Raw genomic sequence first — 15,444 nt, forward strand, 5'->3', positions numbered from 1 at the left:
TTTTTTTTTTTTTTTTTTTTACAATAAAAATATGTGAAGCATCAACATTTTATGTAAGATATTTGTTATTTAGGTGCAAAACAGATTTGAGCATCCTAAGAAATGCCCCAAAGTAATTTCTAACAGACTTTAAGTAGCTAAATGTCGAGTCAACTTCCTGTTTATGGGATGAAATGTTGGGATCGATTAGGAAGTGTCCTAAAACTTTTAATTGTGTGAATGTTCAACAAATCATAAATCAAAAACATTCAGCTCTTTCAGGACAATCCTGCTACGACTTTTGGTATTGGTGCAACTTTAGCTATTTGAAATATTTAGCCTTTTCTGCCTATTTTTTCATAGAAAATGAATTTAGCTTATTTTCCACCCTTCAAATCTTTAGATCCGTTTACAACCTTTTATTGCTCGTTCACATTTTGTTCTCATTCAGCTTCCTTGTGCAAAAGTTAAATTTTTTAGCTACTTTCAGCTAATTTCAGCCTTTTTCCCCCCAGATGTTTTGTGATCCTTTCAGCTCTATTCTGCTAACTGCAACATTTTTATGCTTATTCTACCTTCTTTCTGGTAATTTCATCTCGTTATGCTCCTTTCAGATCATTTCTGTAAGTTTCAGCCATTTCTGATATTTCAGCTAGTATTTGGCTCTTTTTATGCTAATTTTAGCTTCAAATTTTTTTTTATAGCTAATTCAACTTTTCTTTTTTACTCATTTCAACTTTTCCCAGCCTAATTCAGCAAAAATGTGCTCTCTCCACTTCCTTCTGGTAATTTAAGCTTCTCTCTGCTTTTGTAGCTACTATTCAGCTGTTTTTGGCAAATCTCTGCTTTGGTCGGATCATTTCCATTTTTGTGCTAATTTCAACTTTTTTCAGCCTAATTGGGCACAATTATGCTCCCTCCACTTAATTCTGGTAATTTAAAATTTGTTCTACAATTTCAGCTACTATTTAGCTATTTCTTGCCGATTTCAGCTTTTTTTTTTTTTTAGCTAATTTACTAAATTTTGTGTTTTTCACTTCCTAATCCATTCACAGTAAAAATAAATGTCCGGTCCGTGTCCGAACGTGCACCTTCTTCTGCAGAGACTCGGTGCTTCTTGTCCTCCGTCCAGAGGAAGACGTTCAGCTCTGGGTCCACAAACACTCGGCAGTACCCGGCTACGAGGCAGGACATGTCCTTGGCTGCAGTCGCCTCCAGCAGTAACGTGATGGGCTGGAAGCAAAATGAGAAAAACACTTTCAACTCAAACAATAGTGTTTTTTTTTTTACTACTTCTGCAGGTTTTGTGCAGTTTTTGGCCATTCAAACACTAAAACGTTGGGATTATTCAGGAGGTGGATCATACGGCTTTTTATAGCTTTAGTACTTTAAAAAGTATTTACAAATTTCAACACATTTCCATGGAGAAAATATTTGTAAATTCCTTCAAAAACTTTTTATTTGAATAAAAACAAAAGTGCTTCTGGTGGATTTCTCTGTCTCTTTAAGCCACTTTTAGGTTTTAGCTAACATTTGGCTGCGTTTAGCTAGCATTTTGACTTCAGCTATTCTTAGCTTTTAGCTACAAATTCTCTCATTTTAGTTAGCCCTTTTGCTACATCTAGCTTTAAAATAGCATTTTTCTTTTTTAAAATTTAGCTGATTTTCAGCTTATTTTAGTGTTTAGCTAGTTTTCTACTACTTCTAGTTTGTAATCATCTTTTGCTACTTTTAGCTGGCATTTTATAGCTTTTAGCTATTCTTTTGGTACTTTTAGCAACAGTTTCACTGTTAGGTTTTAAAGCTATCTTTTTGGCAACAGAGCTAGTGTTTTGCTACTTTGGCTTTTAGCTAGCGTAGAGCTTTATTAGCTTTTAGCCAGCCTTCTGCTATTTTCAGCTTATAGGTAACCTTTGGATGCTTCTAGCTAGCGTTTTTCAACATTTAGCTGGGCTTTTGATATTTTTAAGCTAATATTTAGCTGTTTTTGGGCTTTTTGCTAAGGTTTGGAACCCGACACCATTTTCTTTCAGCGTCAACAGCTTTGCTTCAGCTCTCAGCGTTCAAACTGTTTTTTTTTTTTTTTTTTACAGATTAACGACCTCTCGTTCAGTTTTGTCTTTTTATGCTGAATCCTGTTCGCTTCAGGTACGAGGTGCGTTTGTATCTTTTTGTTTTCTTTTTTCTCCAGGTCTCACACCTTGATGTCCTGCAGGTAGATTTTGACGAGGCTGACTTTGTCGGATTCAGGCAGCAGCTCGATGCGTGTGATGCTGCTGAACTCCGTCAGCGTGGTCAAGATGCTCAGCTTGTGGTTGACCACCTGACTCACTCCGTAACGCGCTCCGACCAACAGGGCCACCGTAGACTCCCGGTCCTGGAGCTGAGGAGGTCCGTGCACCACCAGAGAGGAAGCGTACAGAACAAAGAATCGTAAGAAACAGGTTTGGATTAAAGTTCTGCTTTTGTTCCTCCTCCATCTTCTCCTCACGCCCAAGTGAAAGTCCTACCATCATGGTGGCAGAAAAGGACTTCCCTCCGAAGCACTTGAGATCGCTCAGCTCCTCCAGGTAGTTGATCCGAGCCTGATCCACCGACAGGCCCTTCTGTTTGGGGTCGTGCAGCGACTGGCTTTTCTTCATGTGGTAGCTGATGGCCTTCTTCAGGTCTTTGTCCCTCATGTTCCTCAGTAACGTGGAAGAAACAAAGTTCTCAATGCCCCACGTCTTCCTGGAGCAAACGCAGAAACAAAATGTTTTGTCTGATGGTTAGAGAACAAAGGATTTATCTTAATGAATGGCCTTCACCTTAAATTAATGCAAAACATAACTAGAGAAATTAAGTTTCCTGTGAAAATGCAGCGTGAATGCTTATTGCCGAAGAACTTGCTGAAAACAAGCTGAAATTAGCAACAACAAAAAACATGCTTAAATGTAGCTTAAATGGAATAACAAGCCTAAATTAGCAGAAGAAAATAAAAAGAACATATGTTTACTGAATTAAGTTTGAATAAGAATTGAGCACAAAAATGAGGAAATTAGATAAAAAAATTTTTTTAAAAAGCTGAATTTTAGCAATGACAAAAAAAAAAGCTGAAAAGTAACTGAAAAAGCAGAAAGAAGCTTGAGCTACCAGAAAGAAGCACAAAGAGATGAAATGGGCAAAAACAAACAAACGAGGAATTAGCTGAAAACGCTAAAATTAGCACAATGCCGCCCCCAGCTAAATAAATAGTAGCAGAAATAGCATAAAATGCTGAAACTAGCAGAAAAAAGCTGAAAGGAGCACAATAAGATGAAATTAGAAAAAAAAAGTTAATTAGGCTGAAAGTAGCCAAAATGAAAAACTTAAATTTATCTGAAAACAACAAAAAATAGCTAAAAAAAATGCAAAAAAAAAAAAAGGTAGCTGAAAAGGTAGAACAAGCTTAAATTAGCAGAAAAAAGCAGCTAGAACACATTTGTACAAATAAGCTAAAAGAAGCAGAAATTAGAATAAAAACGTGGAAATTATCTGAAAAAAATATTAAATGTGCAAAAACATCCTACAAAAAAACCCAGCTGAAAAGTAGCTAAAAACGCGGAAAGAAGCTTAAATTACCAGAAGGAAGTGGAGAGGGCACATTTTTTATGAATACGGCTGAAAAAATTTAAATGAGTGCAAAAACTGTGGAATTAGCTGAAAAATCTAAAATTAGATCAAAAACAGTTGAAATAGCAGAAAAAGCGGAAACTTGCAGGAATAAGCTGAAATGAGCAGAAAGAAGATTTGAAGCACAAAAATGTTGTAATTAGCTAAACATTGCACCAAACATTTGAAAGAACAGCTGAAATTATCTGAAAATAGCTGAAAGAAAGTTTTAATTTGCAGATGGAAGCTGAAAGAAGCTGAATCAGAACAAAATGTGAAAGGAACAGTAAAAGGTTGTAAACAGATCTGAAGATTTAAAGGATGGAAAATGAGCTCAATTCATTTTCTATGAGGAAAAAAAGTGTCAGAAAAGGCTAAATATTTAAAAAAGCTAAAGTTGCATCAATACCAAAAGTCATAGCAGCATTGTCCTGAAAGAGCTGAAACGTTTTGATTTATGGTTTGATGAAATAGCTTAAAAACCACAGGACGAGAATCACGCCAAAAAAAACGTACAGAAGAAAAATGGATCTCAACTGTGTGAACGCTTCATAAACATTCACACTTTTACAAAACTACGCTTTTATTTTTTATTTTTCAAATCACTTTAGTCCTGAACGCTTCCGTCGGGGTTTCCAACTGAACTAAAGCCTGGATGAAGTTCTTTACTGGATAAAAGCTTCTGCTAAATGAGGGAATGTAACGTTCAGGAGCCTGAGGCATCATTTTTACGGGTCCATTTATTTTATCTGACCAGGTTCAACAGAACACCACCTGAGAAAAATGACTACAGAATTATTCTGAAGTGCTTCGAGTGCATCAACAGAAAACACAACACACCGCTCTAATTTAATGCTTTTTTTCAGTTCTGCAACAACAAAACCTTCGTAGAGCTGCAAAGATACAGATTTCCAGAGGACTTTGAAATCTTTTCTGCCGTAACAGAAGGTGTCTCACGTGACGGTCTTCAGGTTGGCTTTGGGGGACAGTCCGCAGCTCACCAGCCTCTCCTGGATGTGCAGCGCAGCGAGCCTCAGGGCCGTGTTGCACCTCATCTCTACGGCGTAGCGTTCCTGCAGCACATCGTTCACCCCCTAACAGAGAGAGAAGGTACAAATTAAAAAACAAAACAAAACATCTCGTTTCGTTATTTCCACCTCATCGTGTTGTGAATGATTTTCAAGCAGCTACTTTCAGATGTTTTGTGCTCCTTCCTGATTATTTCTTCAAACTACAACATTTTTGTGCTTCTTCAAACTTCTTTCAGCTAATTTTAGCTTATACACTACTTCCAGCTTATTTCTGCAAGTTTCAGCTTTTTCTGCTATTTCAGCTACTATTTGGCTGTTTTTATGCAGATTTTTTTAGTTTTTTCAGCTAATTCCACATTTTTTGCTCTTGTTTCAAAGTTTTTTTTTAGCAAAATTCAGCAAAAAAATTGCTCTCAACTTCTTTCTGGTAATTTAAGCTTATTTCTGCTTTTTTTTTAGGCTAGCTTTCAGCTGATTTGTGCTAATTTCAGCCTTTTCAGATAATGTCCACTTAATTTGTGTTAATTTCTGCTTCTTTCAGCCTAATAGGGCACAATTGTGCTCTCTCCACTTCCTTCTGGTAATTTAAGCTTCTTTCTGCCGTTCAAGCTAGTTTTCAGCTATTTCTTGCTCATTTTAGCTTTTTTTATTTTTAAAGCAAACTTAAAAAAATTTGTGCTAATTTCTGCACATTTAAACAAAGTTCAGCAAATGTGTTCTTTCTGCTTTCTTCTAACTTAGACTTGTTCTTCCATTTCATCTACATTTCAGCATGTTTTAGCTAATTTCAGCTGTTTTTCAGCAAGTTCTTAAGCAATAAGCATTCACATTGTATTTTCTCTGAAAATGTCATTTCTCTAGTTTGCTTTAAAGTAGAGTCACACCTGCAAATAGAGGTACTCGAAGGTGCAGGGGTCGTCCTCCAGCAGCGTCCGGAGGTCTTTGGGCAGAAAACAAACTCGGAACAGACACCTGTAGTCATGAACTTCTTTCCTCTGGACCACCTGAGCACACACGTGCACGAGTTATTCTACAAAGACGTTTCTAGCAGCAGCGGAAGGCTTCATCCTCGGACGGTGTACCTGCTGTATCCTCTCGTCCCTGTGCAGCAGCAGGAGCTTGCTGCTGCTGTGCTGCTGCTCAAGAACAAGGGAGAAGTGCTCGATCCGACTCAGAGAAAGTTTCTCCTTCAGCGTCATCACGATGTCCTGATGGGGAGAGGACATTTTCAAAGAGAAGACTTCAAAATGACAGAAGAACTTAAAAGTCCATCATGGCTACATGTGGAACAGACTACAGTATTTTTCGCTGTGTAAGTCCCTGTGACTTGACACATTGAAGCGACTAATATGTTTTTTCTCCATATTTATGATCTAATTTTTGGCTGAAATCTGACTATTTCATTCATTCTGACATGGAAAATATTGAACACTACCATTTCCAGCCACTAGAGGGCCCTCGAGTAGTATGGCAAGCCAAGTGTCTCATTAATAGATAAAAGTGGTTATTAATGAGACACTTGGCTTGCCATACAAGCCACCTTCGTCTCGCTCTGGAACTCTTGAAGCAAACATCAAATCAGCTTCATTTCACTGCACCACCCAGGAGCAATGCAGCTGATTTGATCATCCATTATCTTTTACCCGCTTCTTCCATTTTGGGTCACGGGGGTCGCCGGTGTCCATGTCCAGCAATCACTGTGCGAGGGGCGGGGGACACCCTGGACAGGTTGCAAGTCCATCACAGGGACACATAGAGACAAACGAGACAAACAACCATTCACTTTCTCACTCACACCTAGAGACAATTTAGAGTTACCAATCAGCCTAACATGCATGTTTTTGGTCTGTGGGAGGAAACCGGAGTACCAGGAGAAAACCCACGCATGCACGGAGAGAACATGCAAACTCCACCCAGAAAGGCCCCCGGACAGGGATTTGAACCAGGGACCTGCTCGCTGAGAGGCAGCAGCTCTACCAGTTGCACCACCGCGCTGCGCTGGTTTGACCATTAAAGTGAATTTATTAAGGTAAAGTTCGACAGAGAAACATTTTTGCTATAATTTTGAGCAAACAATTGTTTTTAAGTGGTTATCTTGTTAAATTTCGAAGAAATGCACTGAACAAATATCGTATCTTTTGTGTTTCCAGTCAGCTCATAGAAAGAAAGAGAGAAAGAAAGAAAAAAGAAAGAAAGCAAAGAGAAAGGTAAAATAAATAAAAAACAAAAAGACAAAGATAGATAGAAATATACAAACAAACAAAAGAAGTAAAGAAACAAAGGAAGAAAGAAAAGAAAAAAGGAAAAAGAAACAGATAAAATGAAAGAAACAAAGTAAAGAAACAAAGAAAAAGAAAAAAGAAACGGATAAAATGAAAGAAAGAAAGAAAGAAAGAGAGCTATGTTTTATCATTGCAAGTTTCTATAAAACGATGAAATTGCTTCTCTGCATTGAACCCATCACACCTGAGGAACACCCAGGTGGAGCAGTGGGCAGCTATGTGGGCACCTGGGGAGCAATTAGGGATTGGGTGTCTTGCTCAGGAACACCACGGCATGTGGGCATGGCAGGGAATTGAACCGTGACTTTCTGGTCCCAAGTCGGCTGCTCTGCCTCGACACCATCTCATAAACCCGTGGTCGTGGACTTGGGTCTCTTTTTGCGCTCGGTGGGCGAGCAGCAGACACACGCAGTATGAACTCCCTCTATTATCCCATTTAACTGATTAATATCTACAGCAGGTGAGTCCAGTCCTGGTCCTGGAGGGCCACCATCCTACATGCAGGACATTGACCCTCCAGGACCAGGACTGGACTCACCTGATCGACAGTAATTCTGACGAGTGTCTCGTTTGTTCCTTTAATATTAAAAAAACAAACGATCCAGTTTATTTTAATGAAGCTCTCAGGGCGCCGTAAAGAACTCTGGACTACGGTTGGAAAATACCTTGACTGTGGTGCTGGGTTCAAACTTAAAGGCCTTGGTCTGCCCGTTCTCCAGATACACCTTCAAGACGTTCGGCAGGAAGAGCAGCGAGTTCCCCTGAGGATAAACCAGCAGACGGGTCAAAGTGTTGTCATCGTTAAAACCAGCAGAAGTGACAAACCAGGACAGGAAGACGAGCACTTTACCGTCATTCCGTTTCCTGTTTATGTCTTCAAATATTCAGAATCCACATTTACAAAACAGAAATCCACTTCCTGTTCTTCACTTTTCCCACTTCATTCCCGTTTTAGGATTTTAGAAAGTGATTTTCTATGCCTGAATGTTTTGCAGTTCAAACAAAGGGCGGTCCAGTTTAGTGAAACCCTTCTGGTTTGCCATCTCCGCTCTCCGATGCGTCTCCCTCCATGTTTCTCTCCATAATCTGATGTTTATTGTCCTGTAATCACCGACATTAAGGCCCGAGAACGAAGCAGATATCGATCCGCGCTCTCCTCGTCTTTAGTAATGGGCACTCCAGCCGCTGTGGTTTTCCTCGTCCAGCTGATTTCACATCCCCCGGCAGGAAGGAAGCTCCGACCAATCACAGTGAGGGAAACGCACGGAGCGCAAGACACGGCTGAGAATTATAAATCAGCACGGCTCGTGGTGGTTCAAGAGGCGCAGCCGAGAGTTTTAACGTGTGTCCGTTTTAACACGACAAATCAAACCAAAAGGGTTATAAGTGAAACTTACTATGAACTTTGCAGAACATTTTTCTTGAGTTTAAGAACAAAGCATTTATCTTTATGAGGTTTTATGCGACTCATCTCTTGTGTGCTGCAAACCTTTAATTTAGATTAAACACATTTATTATTTATAAAGAGTTTTGTCACATTATTCAAAATCCCCCCCCCCCCCCCCCCCCCCAAGAAAAGGTTAAAAACAAAACAACTTTACTTTATTTGTAACTGAAGACGTTTCGATTCTCATCTGAGGAGCTTTCTCAAGTCAAAGAAACAAGGAGTGTGGGATACAAGTTATAAAGCAGAAGTGTTCTGTAAGCTTGCATAATGCAGATTGACACATGCAGATTGACCTCTCACTCTTCACAATAGAGGATCGTTAGAGTCTTTGTTAGTCCCACCCACAGAGGGGCCACTCTGGTCACATGGTTAACATTCTTGATGTCAATGTTTTTTTCATGTCTTACTTCACGTCCTGATAAGGACAAGATGTGAAGAGATCTTTTTTGTAATTCCACTATTCTATCCTCATGGCCTTTTCCCCTTTTCCATCTAAAAAGAATTCAGAAAAAGGATGAGGGGTCGCGCTCTCAGGAGCAGCAGCAACGTGCACTCCACCCATCTGTCGGACGACCGCACAAACATAATCTCGTATTTCGGTGCAATGATAATAAAGCTTATTCTGATTCTGATTTAGAGCTGCAGCTCATGTGAAAATAAGAGAGAGAGAGCTGCACAGCTGTACAACTGAAATTTAGTTGTGTTTAACATATTTTATGTTCAGGCATCTAGAATATATTCAGAATCATAATTTTTCCAATAATTTTTAACCCTCCTGCTGCCCTTGGGTCAAAATAAGACAGTGTGGGCCATTTTGACTGAAGCAGCAGGAGGGTTAAGCCCTGCTTAGGAAAAATAGACAAGACATTTCATATAATCATCTAGATGTTTAAGACATTTTCAGTAAATCTGAAAATCACAATAATGAGCTTCAAATGTTAGCATTAGCCTCAGTTAGCCAGCAGCATCATCTTCTGCTACAATGCATTAAGGGCTGTTACATCCATGTACTGTAAAACGTCTGTACTCAACTTTTACTATACAGTACTACAGTACTGAAGCTAATCCTGAAAGTTTTAAGGACACTATTTACTGGAAACATTTAAGTTGAATTTTCAAACACCACTTCACAAATACTTTATTACTGTTATTAGGACTGTAACGGCTCGTTTGCACTGTGCACATTGCCCAGGACATCCTTGTAAATAAGTAATCTCAATTGATTTATTTCCTGATAAAATAAAGGTTTAAATAAAAAAAATTAAAAAACTTCAAAATGGCTGACATTTTAGTGAATGATTCAAATATAGCCGCTGTTTGAATCACGGAGCCAGAACAGCTAAAATCAAACATCCTGGAACAAATATGAACTTTTCCCTGTCTCGTCTTCGCTGCGTCACCAAAAAGCTAAAACTTCTGATCGGTGGATCTAAAACTCACCTGAGAGTGTCCGTTGACCTCCACCTCCTCAGCAAAGTGAACTTTGACGGGGTTGGACCTGAGCTTGGCCCTCTTCTCAGGAGTGATGAACGATGACTTGGGGCCCTGGGATGAGCAACACATTTAGAAAGAGCCATTTGTTACAGATTCCTTAAATCTCAGTAATGATTTCCTGGAGGAGAAGTGAGTGATGAATCACTGCGTAAAAGCTGCTTCCATCAGCACGGCGGCTGATGAGAGGCTCTGAGGAGGAGCCATTTATTTACTAATCTGCCCGTCTGTAACGCAAACACACACACATCGTTTCAGAGAGGCAGCGGCCGAGGCTCACACATGCAGCAGATGTGTGTGTGAAGGAGCTGCAGGGTTCAGCCCTACGGGTCAGCCGTCAGGGAGACGGCAGAGTGGAAACTTGTCAACTCACTTACGACTCAAGCCAAGAAACTGTGGCGTTTCTGCTGAGACCAGCTTTTTAACCCCCCCCCCCCCACACACACACACACACTGGACACACAGTGAACTTAAAGTCTGTACTATATACGCACACACACTGCAACAATTAAACCACACGATAACACTTCTGTCTGCAAATGAAAGATTTAATTATTCAAGATGGCCGCCACAGCTAATTGTGTAAATGTTTATGAAGCATTCATTTTACTGTGATCCATTTTTCTTCCGTACGTTTTTCAGCATCTTTCTCGTTCCACAATTTTTGTGCCATTTCAACAAATCATAAATCAAAACGTTCAGCTCTTTCAGGACAATCCTGCTTTGGCTTTTGGTGTCGGTGCAACTTTAGCTTTTTGAAATATTTAGCCTTTTCTGCCATTTCTTTTCTCATAGCAAAAATGTGCTCCACTTCTTTTTGTTAATTTAAGCTTATTTCTGCTTTTTTAGCTACTTTTCGGCTGTTTTTTTTTTTTTTTCCTAATTTCAGATCTTTACAGATAATTTCCACTTCCTGTGCTAATTTCTGCTTCTTTCAGCCTAATATGGCAAAATTTTGCTCTCTCCACTTCCTTCTGCTAATTTAAGCTTATTCTACCTTTTCAGCTTAGCTAATTTCAGCGGATTCTGTGGTAATGTCTTCTACTTTCAGCCTAATTTAACTTCCTTCTGCTAATTTCAGTTCGTTATGCTTCTTTCAGCTTCTTTCTGCTAGTTTCAGCTTTTTCTGCTATTTCAGCTACTATTTACCGTATTTTCTGGCCTATAAGTCGCAGTTTTTTTGCATAATTTACATGCTTTGTGACTTATGCGCCGAAACAACGTATTTATGGATTTCCCCCCATATTGATAATAAATTTTTGGCTGAGATATGACTGTTTTCATTCACTCAGACTGGAAATATTGAACACTACCATTTTCTGCCGCTAGATGGCACTCGAGTAGTATGGCATGCCGCTGTGTCATGTAATAGGTAAAACGTGGCTATTAATGACACAATTGGCTTGCCATATCCTGCCACCTTAGTCCAGCTCGCCTGGAGCAACCGTCAAATCAGCTTCATTTTGCTGCGCGTCCCCGGCGAAATGAAGCTGATTTGACCTTTGAAATGCATTTATTAAGTAAAAGTTCAACTGAGACACACCTTTACTAAAATGTCGAGCGAACAAATAATTGTTTTAGGTGCTTCGAAGAAATGCACGAGTCATCCCTCTGCTCGTTCCCGCAACTGCGAATCGGCTTTTGAAATGCAACCGATTTGAGCGTCAAAGTGCATTTATTAAGCAAAAGTTAGACTGAGACACATTTGCTGTAATTTCTAGCAAACAATTGTTTTAAGTGTTAATCTTGTTAAATTTTTGGTAAAGTCCTCCGGTGCACGCTCACGCAGTTGCTATTTGGCAGCCAATCGATTTTTGGCACAACACCGGCCCACATTTCTGGGTCGTCAGCGGTGACACATAATAGATGCAGCGTATACGGCGAAGTGACGTATTTATGTATTTTTCCACTTTATTAGAGATATTTGGACGTATGTGACTTATAGGGCGGTGCAACGTTTACGGCGGACAATACGGTAAATCATTATCATTGTTCCACTGCAGCTTTCAGTCACACCTGATGGTTCAGATTCACCTTGAGTCATGTTTTACATTTAACCGTTAGGGCCAGAGTGAAAACTCCGTTTTGAATTAAAGAGTAAAACTTTCTGAAACAAATCTTTGTGGCTGCAACGACTCACCTGGATGATTCTGACCACGGTCATCATCAGCGTATCGTGACACTCCCTGGAAAACAGGACACGAGCTCAGAACCGAGACCAACTTCTTTGTTTCACGTAGAACTTCCAGGAGCATCAGACGTGTGTGTGTGTGCGTGTGTGTAGACCTGATGATTTCAGCAGCCTGCTCCGGGGTCAGGTCATCGACAGCAACGTTATTGATCTTGACGAGCTGGTCTCCAGGGACGAGCCGACCATCTGCAGGACCACCTGGACACACAAAACGTCCTCGTCAGGCCCAAGGGGCTTCAATTAGCCGGCTGCTGGCGGCGCCGACAGGCCGCCACTCTCGTGTCCTTTCATCTCACAGCGAGGCATAATGATTTAATTCTGCCGCCTGCTGAGCTCCCGTCCCTCCACTCCAACACCGAGGGAATAATTCTGTTTCCCGTCACAAAAACACATCCCTCCGGCCCACTTGGCCTCGTTTCCTGCACGACTGTGGAAAAGTCTCGAGTCATCCTGCTTGTTGAAATTAACTGTGGTGCTGCTGAGTCAGCATTATTTTACTATTTGTTTGTTTAATTTTGTAGGCTACGTTCAGTCTGCGCACTTTTAGCCATTTCCGCCTTTCAACCCTGAAAAGCTTCGACTCGTTCAGGAGATGGCTGCTGGGATTTTTAATTTTCATTTTAATTGTTTTAAAAATATTTCCCCCATAGATATGCATGGAAATCTCTTACATTTCTTTAAAAAACATTGTTCTTTGTTTCAGCATACCGACTTATTTTTGTCTTTTTATTCTACTTTTATTTTAAAGCTTTTTATAGTTAACCTTTCCCTACTTTTAGCTTTTATCTAGCCTTGGCTATATTTTGTTTTTAGCTACCATTCTGCTCATTTTAAACTTATAGCTAAACTTTAAGCTTTTAGCTAGCATACATGAATTGACAGATGTAAGTCGGACCCCTTCAGGGTGGGAGTTGGACTCCTCCAGGGCTGCCCGTTGTCACCGGTTCTGTTCAGAACTTTTATGGACAGGATTTCTCGGTGCAGCCAGGTGGCGGAGGGAGTCCGGTTCGGTGGCTTCAGGATTCCATCTCTGCTCTTTACAGATGATGTGGTCCTGTTGGTGTCATCGTGCTCTCACTGGAGCAGTTTGCAGCAGAGTGTGAAGCAGCTTGGATGAAGATCAGCACCTCCAGATCTAACACGGTCCTCAGTCAGAAAAGAGTGGACTGTCCTCTCCAGGTTTGGAGTGAGGATCTGCCTCAAGTGGAGGACTTCAAGTAACTCGAGGTTTAATTCACGAGTAACAAAGAAAGAAGTGTGAGACTGACAGATGGATCTGTGCAGCTTTTGCTGTATTGTGGACTCTGTGCCGGTCCATTGTGGTGAACAGCTGAGCTGTAAGGAGAAGTTCTCAGTTTTCTGGTCCGTCTACATTCCTACCCTCAACTAACGTCACAAACTCTGGGCAGCGATCGAACGAACTTGATCGTGGATACAGGTAGGTAAAATGAGTTTCCTCCGCAGGGTAGCTGGACTCTCCCTTAGAGATAGGCTGAGAAGTTCAGTTATCCAGGAGAGACTCTGAGAAGAACCACTGCTCCTCCTCCTTAAGAGGAGCCAGTTGAGGTTGTTCAGACATCTGGTAAGGACGCTCCCTGGACGCCTCCCTAGGGAGGTGCTTCAGGCATGCCCAACTAGAAGGAGATCTTTAGGAAAGACCCAGGACACGCTGGAGAGACTGCGTCTCTCGGCTGGTCTAGGAAAGATGTCTGGACCTCCCTGCACCTGCTGCGCCCCGACTTCAGACAAGTGGCAGATGATGAATGAATGAATGAATGGATGAATGGATGAAATGTAATTTCTCTAGTTATAAACAGATTTCTCCTATTTGCTGTGTTAATTTGTTGTCTGTCATGTTAGCAAAATATCCAATGACCGAGTGGACAGACTTAAATGGGTGGGAGTGGTGGCGCAGAGGTTAGAGAAGAAACGGAAAGTCACAAGCTCAACTCCCTAGACTGACGACATCAAAATGTGGGTGGAAAAGGTGAAACACCCACCTGCCTCCACCCACATTTGCACCACTCTGGGCCCTTGAGCAAGACCCTTAACCCTCACCACCATCTGCTCCCAAAAACAGGTCTCTCTTGAAAAAGAGTTCTCGTGACTCAATGAGACTACCTGTATAAATAAAGGGTAAATAAAAATAAATGAAATAGAAAATATGAATTCACTGCACGTCTACAATGGGTTCCCTTTTGGAGGTACCTGAATTCAATATGGCCGCCAAACTCCGTTTGACAGATACTGAGCTACAGTTTGTCTTGTAGTGACTGAGAGTCATCCTAAACAAACATCTTGAGCACTTCCATCAAGATGTCGCTGCGTTGAGTCGCAGAATGTTAAAGTCAAAGTTTTAACCAAAACTCCTAAAATTGTCTTTTTTCTAGATAAGATACCATTTTATTTATAAAGCACTTAAAACAGCGACAAGGCCAACCAAAGTGCTGTACAAACAAAAACACACAAAGCAATATACAAAATGAGGTAAATCAGAATAGACATAAAAACGTTGCAGATAATAAATATAACGACTAACCTGTGTGAAGCAAACGGGTACATACAAGATGATCAAAGTCTAAACATGTGGTATGAAGGGTGATGATTTCCTTCAATGAATTCATGATCTTTAAGAAAAGAAAAGGTTTTTGTCCACAGTTATGTTTCTTACTATAGTTTATTTGTTCCAGAGCTTCTTCTGGCTAATAAGAACCCCATTTGTCATCTTCCTCCTCCTCCTCCTCCTCATCACCTCTCGTTTGTTATCCCAGAAGAACTGAACGGCTGCTCTGCTGATCACGTCGATCTTCCTGGATTGATTTTGGACATTCATTCTGGTTGATGTTGTAGCTGCGGGTTGCGCAGAAAACAAATGTGCAAAACTTCCAAAAAGTTCAATAAAGTCAAAGAGAAAGAACCGGAGCGCGTCGATTCAGCCCGTTGTGTTAGAAATGCAAAGAAAATCAAGTTTCTGTCCGTGAACCAAACGCGTCCAGCAGGGGAGCCTGTGGTTGGACAGAGGATGGATGGATGCTGGGTGTACACTCTGGAGGCGTCAGAGCTCCAGAGAGGAGGAGGCCGAGTTCAGGAGGAGCCAGTCCGAGCAGGGGAGGCCCTGGTCGTCAGCTGTTTGGTAACCTCGTCATCTGCTCTTCCATTCATCACGGCTGAATGAATGAGCAGCAGCATCACCTGAATAACCCTTTAGTTCACACACAGAAAGCGTCTCCGGATGTTTCCTTGAAACAAACACGAACAGATGTCGGCGGCGCTCGAGGCCGTGGAGATGCTTTGGAATAAAGGATTCAGGTTTCACCCAAAAGATGATCTCAGAGACGGAATATTGAGCCAGGACTCACTGAGGCTGACATGAGTGCATGTGGGGGGTCAGAA

The 15,444-nt window shown here is 40.9% G+C and overlaps 1 protein-coding gene across 1 annotated transcript in view; it reads right to left on the bottom strand.

The window, feature by feature from the left end:
* The window catches only part of LOC119423037 (FERM and PDZ domain-containing protein 1), a 54,476-nt gene that overhangs the window by 7,238 nt on the left and 31,794 nt on the right, over positions 1 to 15,444 (bottom strand). Inside the window, exons 5-14 of the mRNA XM_037690448.1 lie at positions 12,147 to 12,249; positions 12,001 to 12,046; positions 9,810 to 9,914; positions 7,588 to 7,683; positions 5,723 to 5,848; positions 5,525 to 5,644; positions 4,567 to 4,703; positions 2,490 to 2,709; positions 2,180 to 2,362; positions 1,071 to 1,212 (exon numbers count right to left, since the gene is read on the bottom strand). Of these exons, the coding sequence (XP_037546376.1) occupies positions 1,071 to 1,212; positions 2,180 to 2,362; positions 2,490 to 2,709; positions 4,567 to 4,703; positions 5,525 to 5,644; positions 5,723 to 5,848; positions 7,588 to 7,683; positions 9,810 to 9,914; positions 12,001 to 12,046; positions 12,147 to 12,249 (1,278 nt within the window). The remainder of the gene's footprint in view (positions 1 to 1,070; positions 1,213 to 2,179; positions 2,363 to 2,489; positions 2,710 to 4,566; positions 4,704 to 5,524; positions 5,645 to 5,722; positions 5,849 to 7,587; positions 7,684 to 9,809; positions 9,915 to 12,000; positions 12,047 to 12,146; positions 12,250 to 15,444) is intronic.

Source organism: Nematolebias whitei, chromosome 16 (assembly GCF_014905685.2).
Source record: "Nematolebias whitei isolate Nwh7 chromosome 16, NemWhi1, whole genome shotgun sequence".
Lineage (NCBI taxonomy): Eukaryota > Metazoa > Chordata > Actinopteri > Cyprinodontiformes > Rivulidae > Nematolebias > Nematolebias whitei.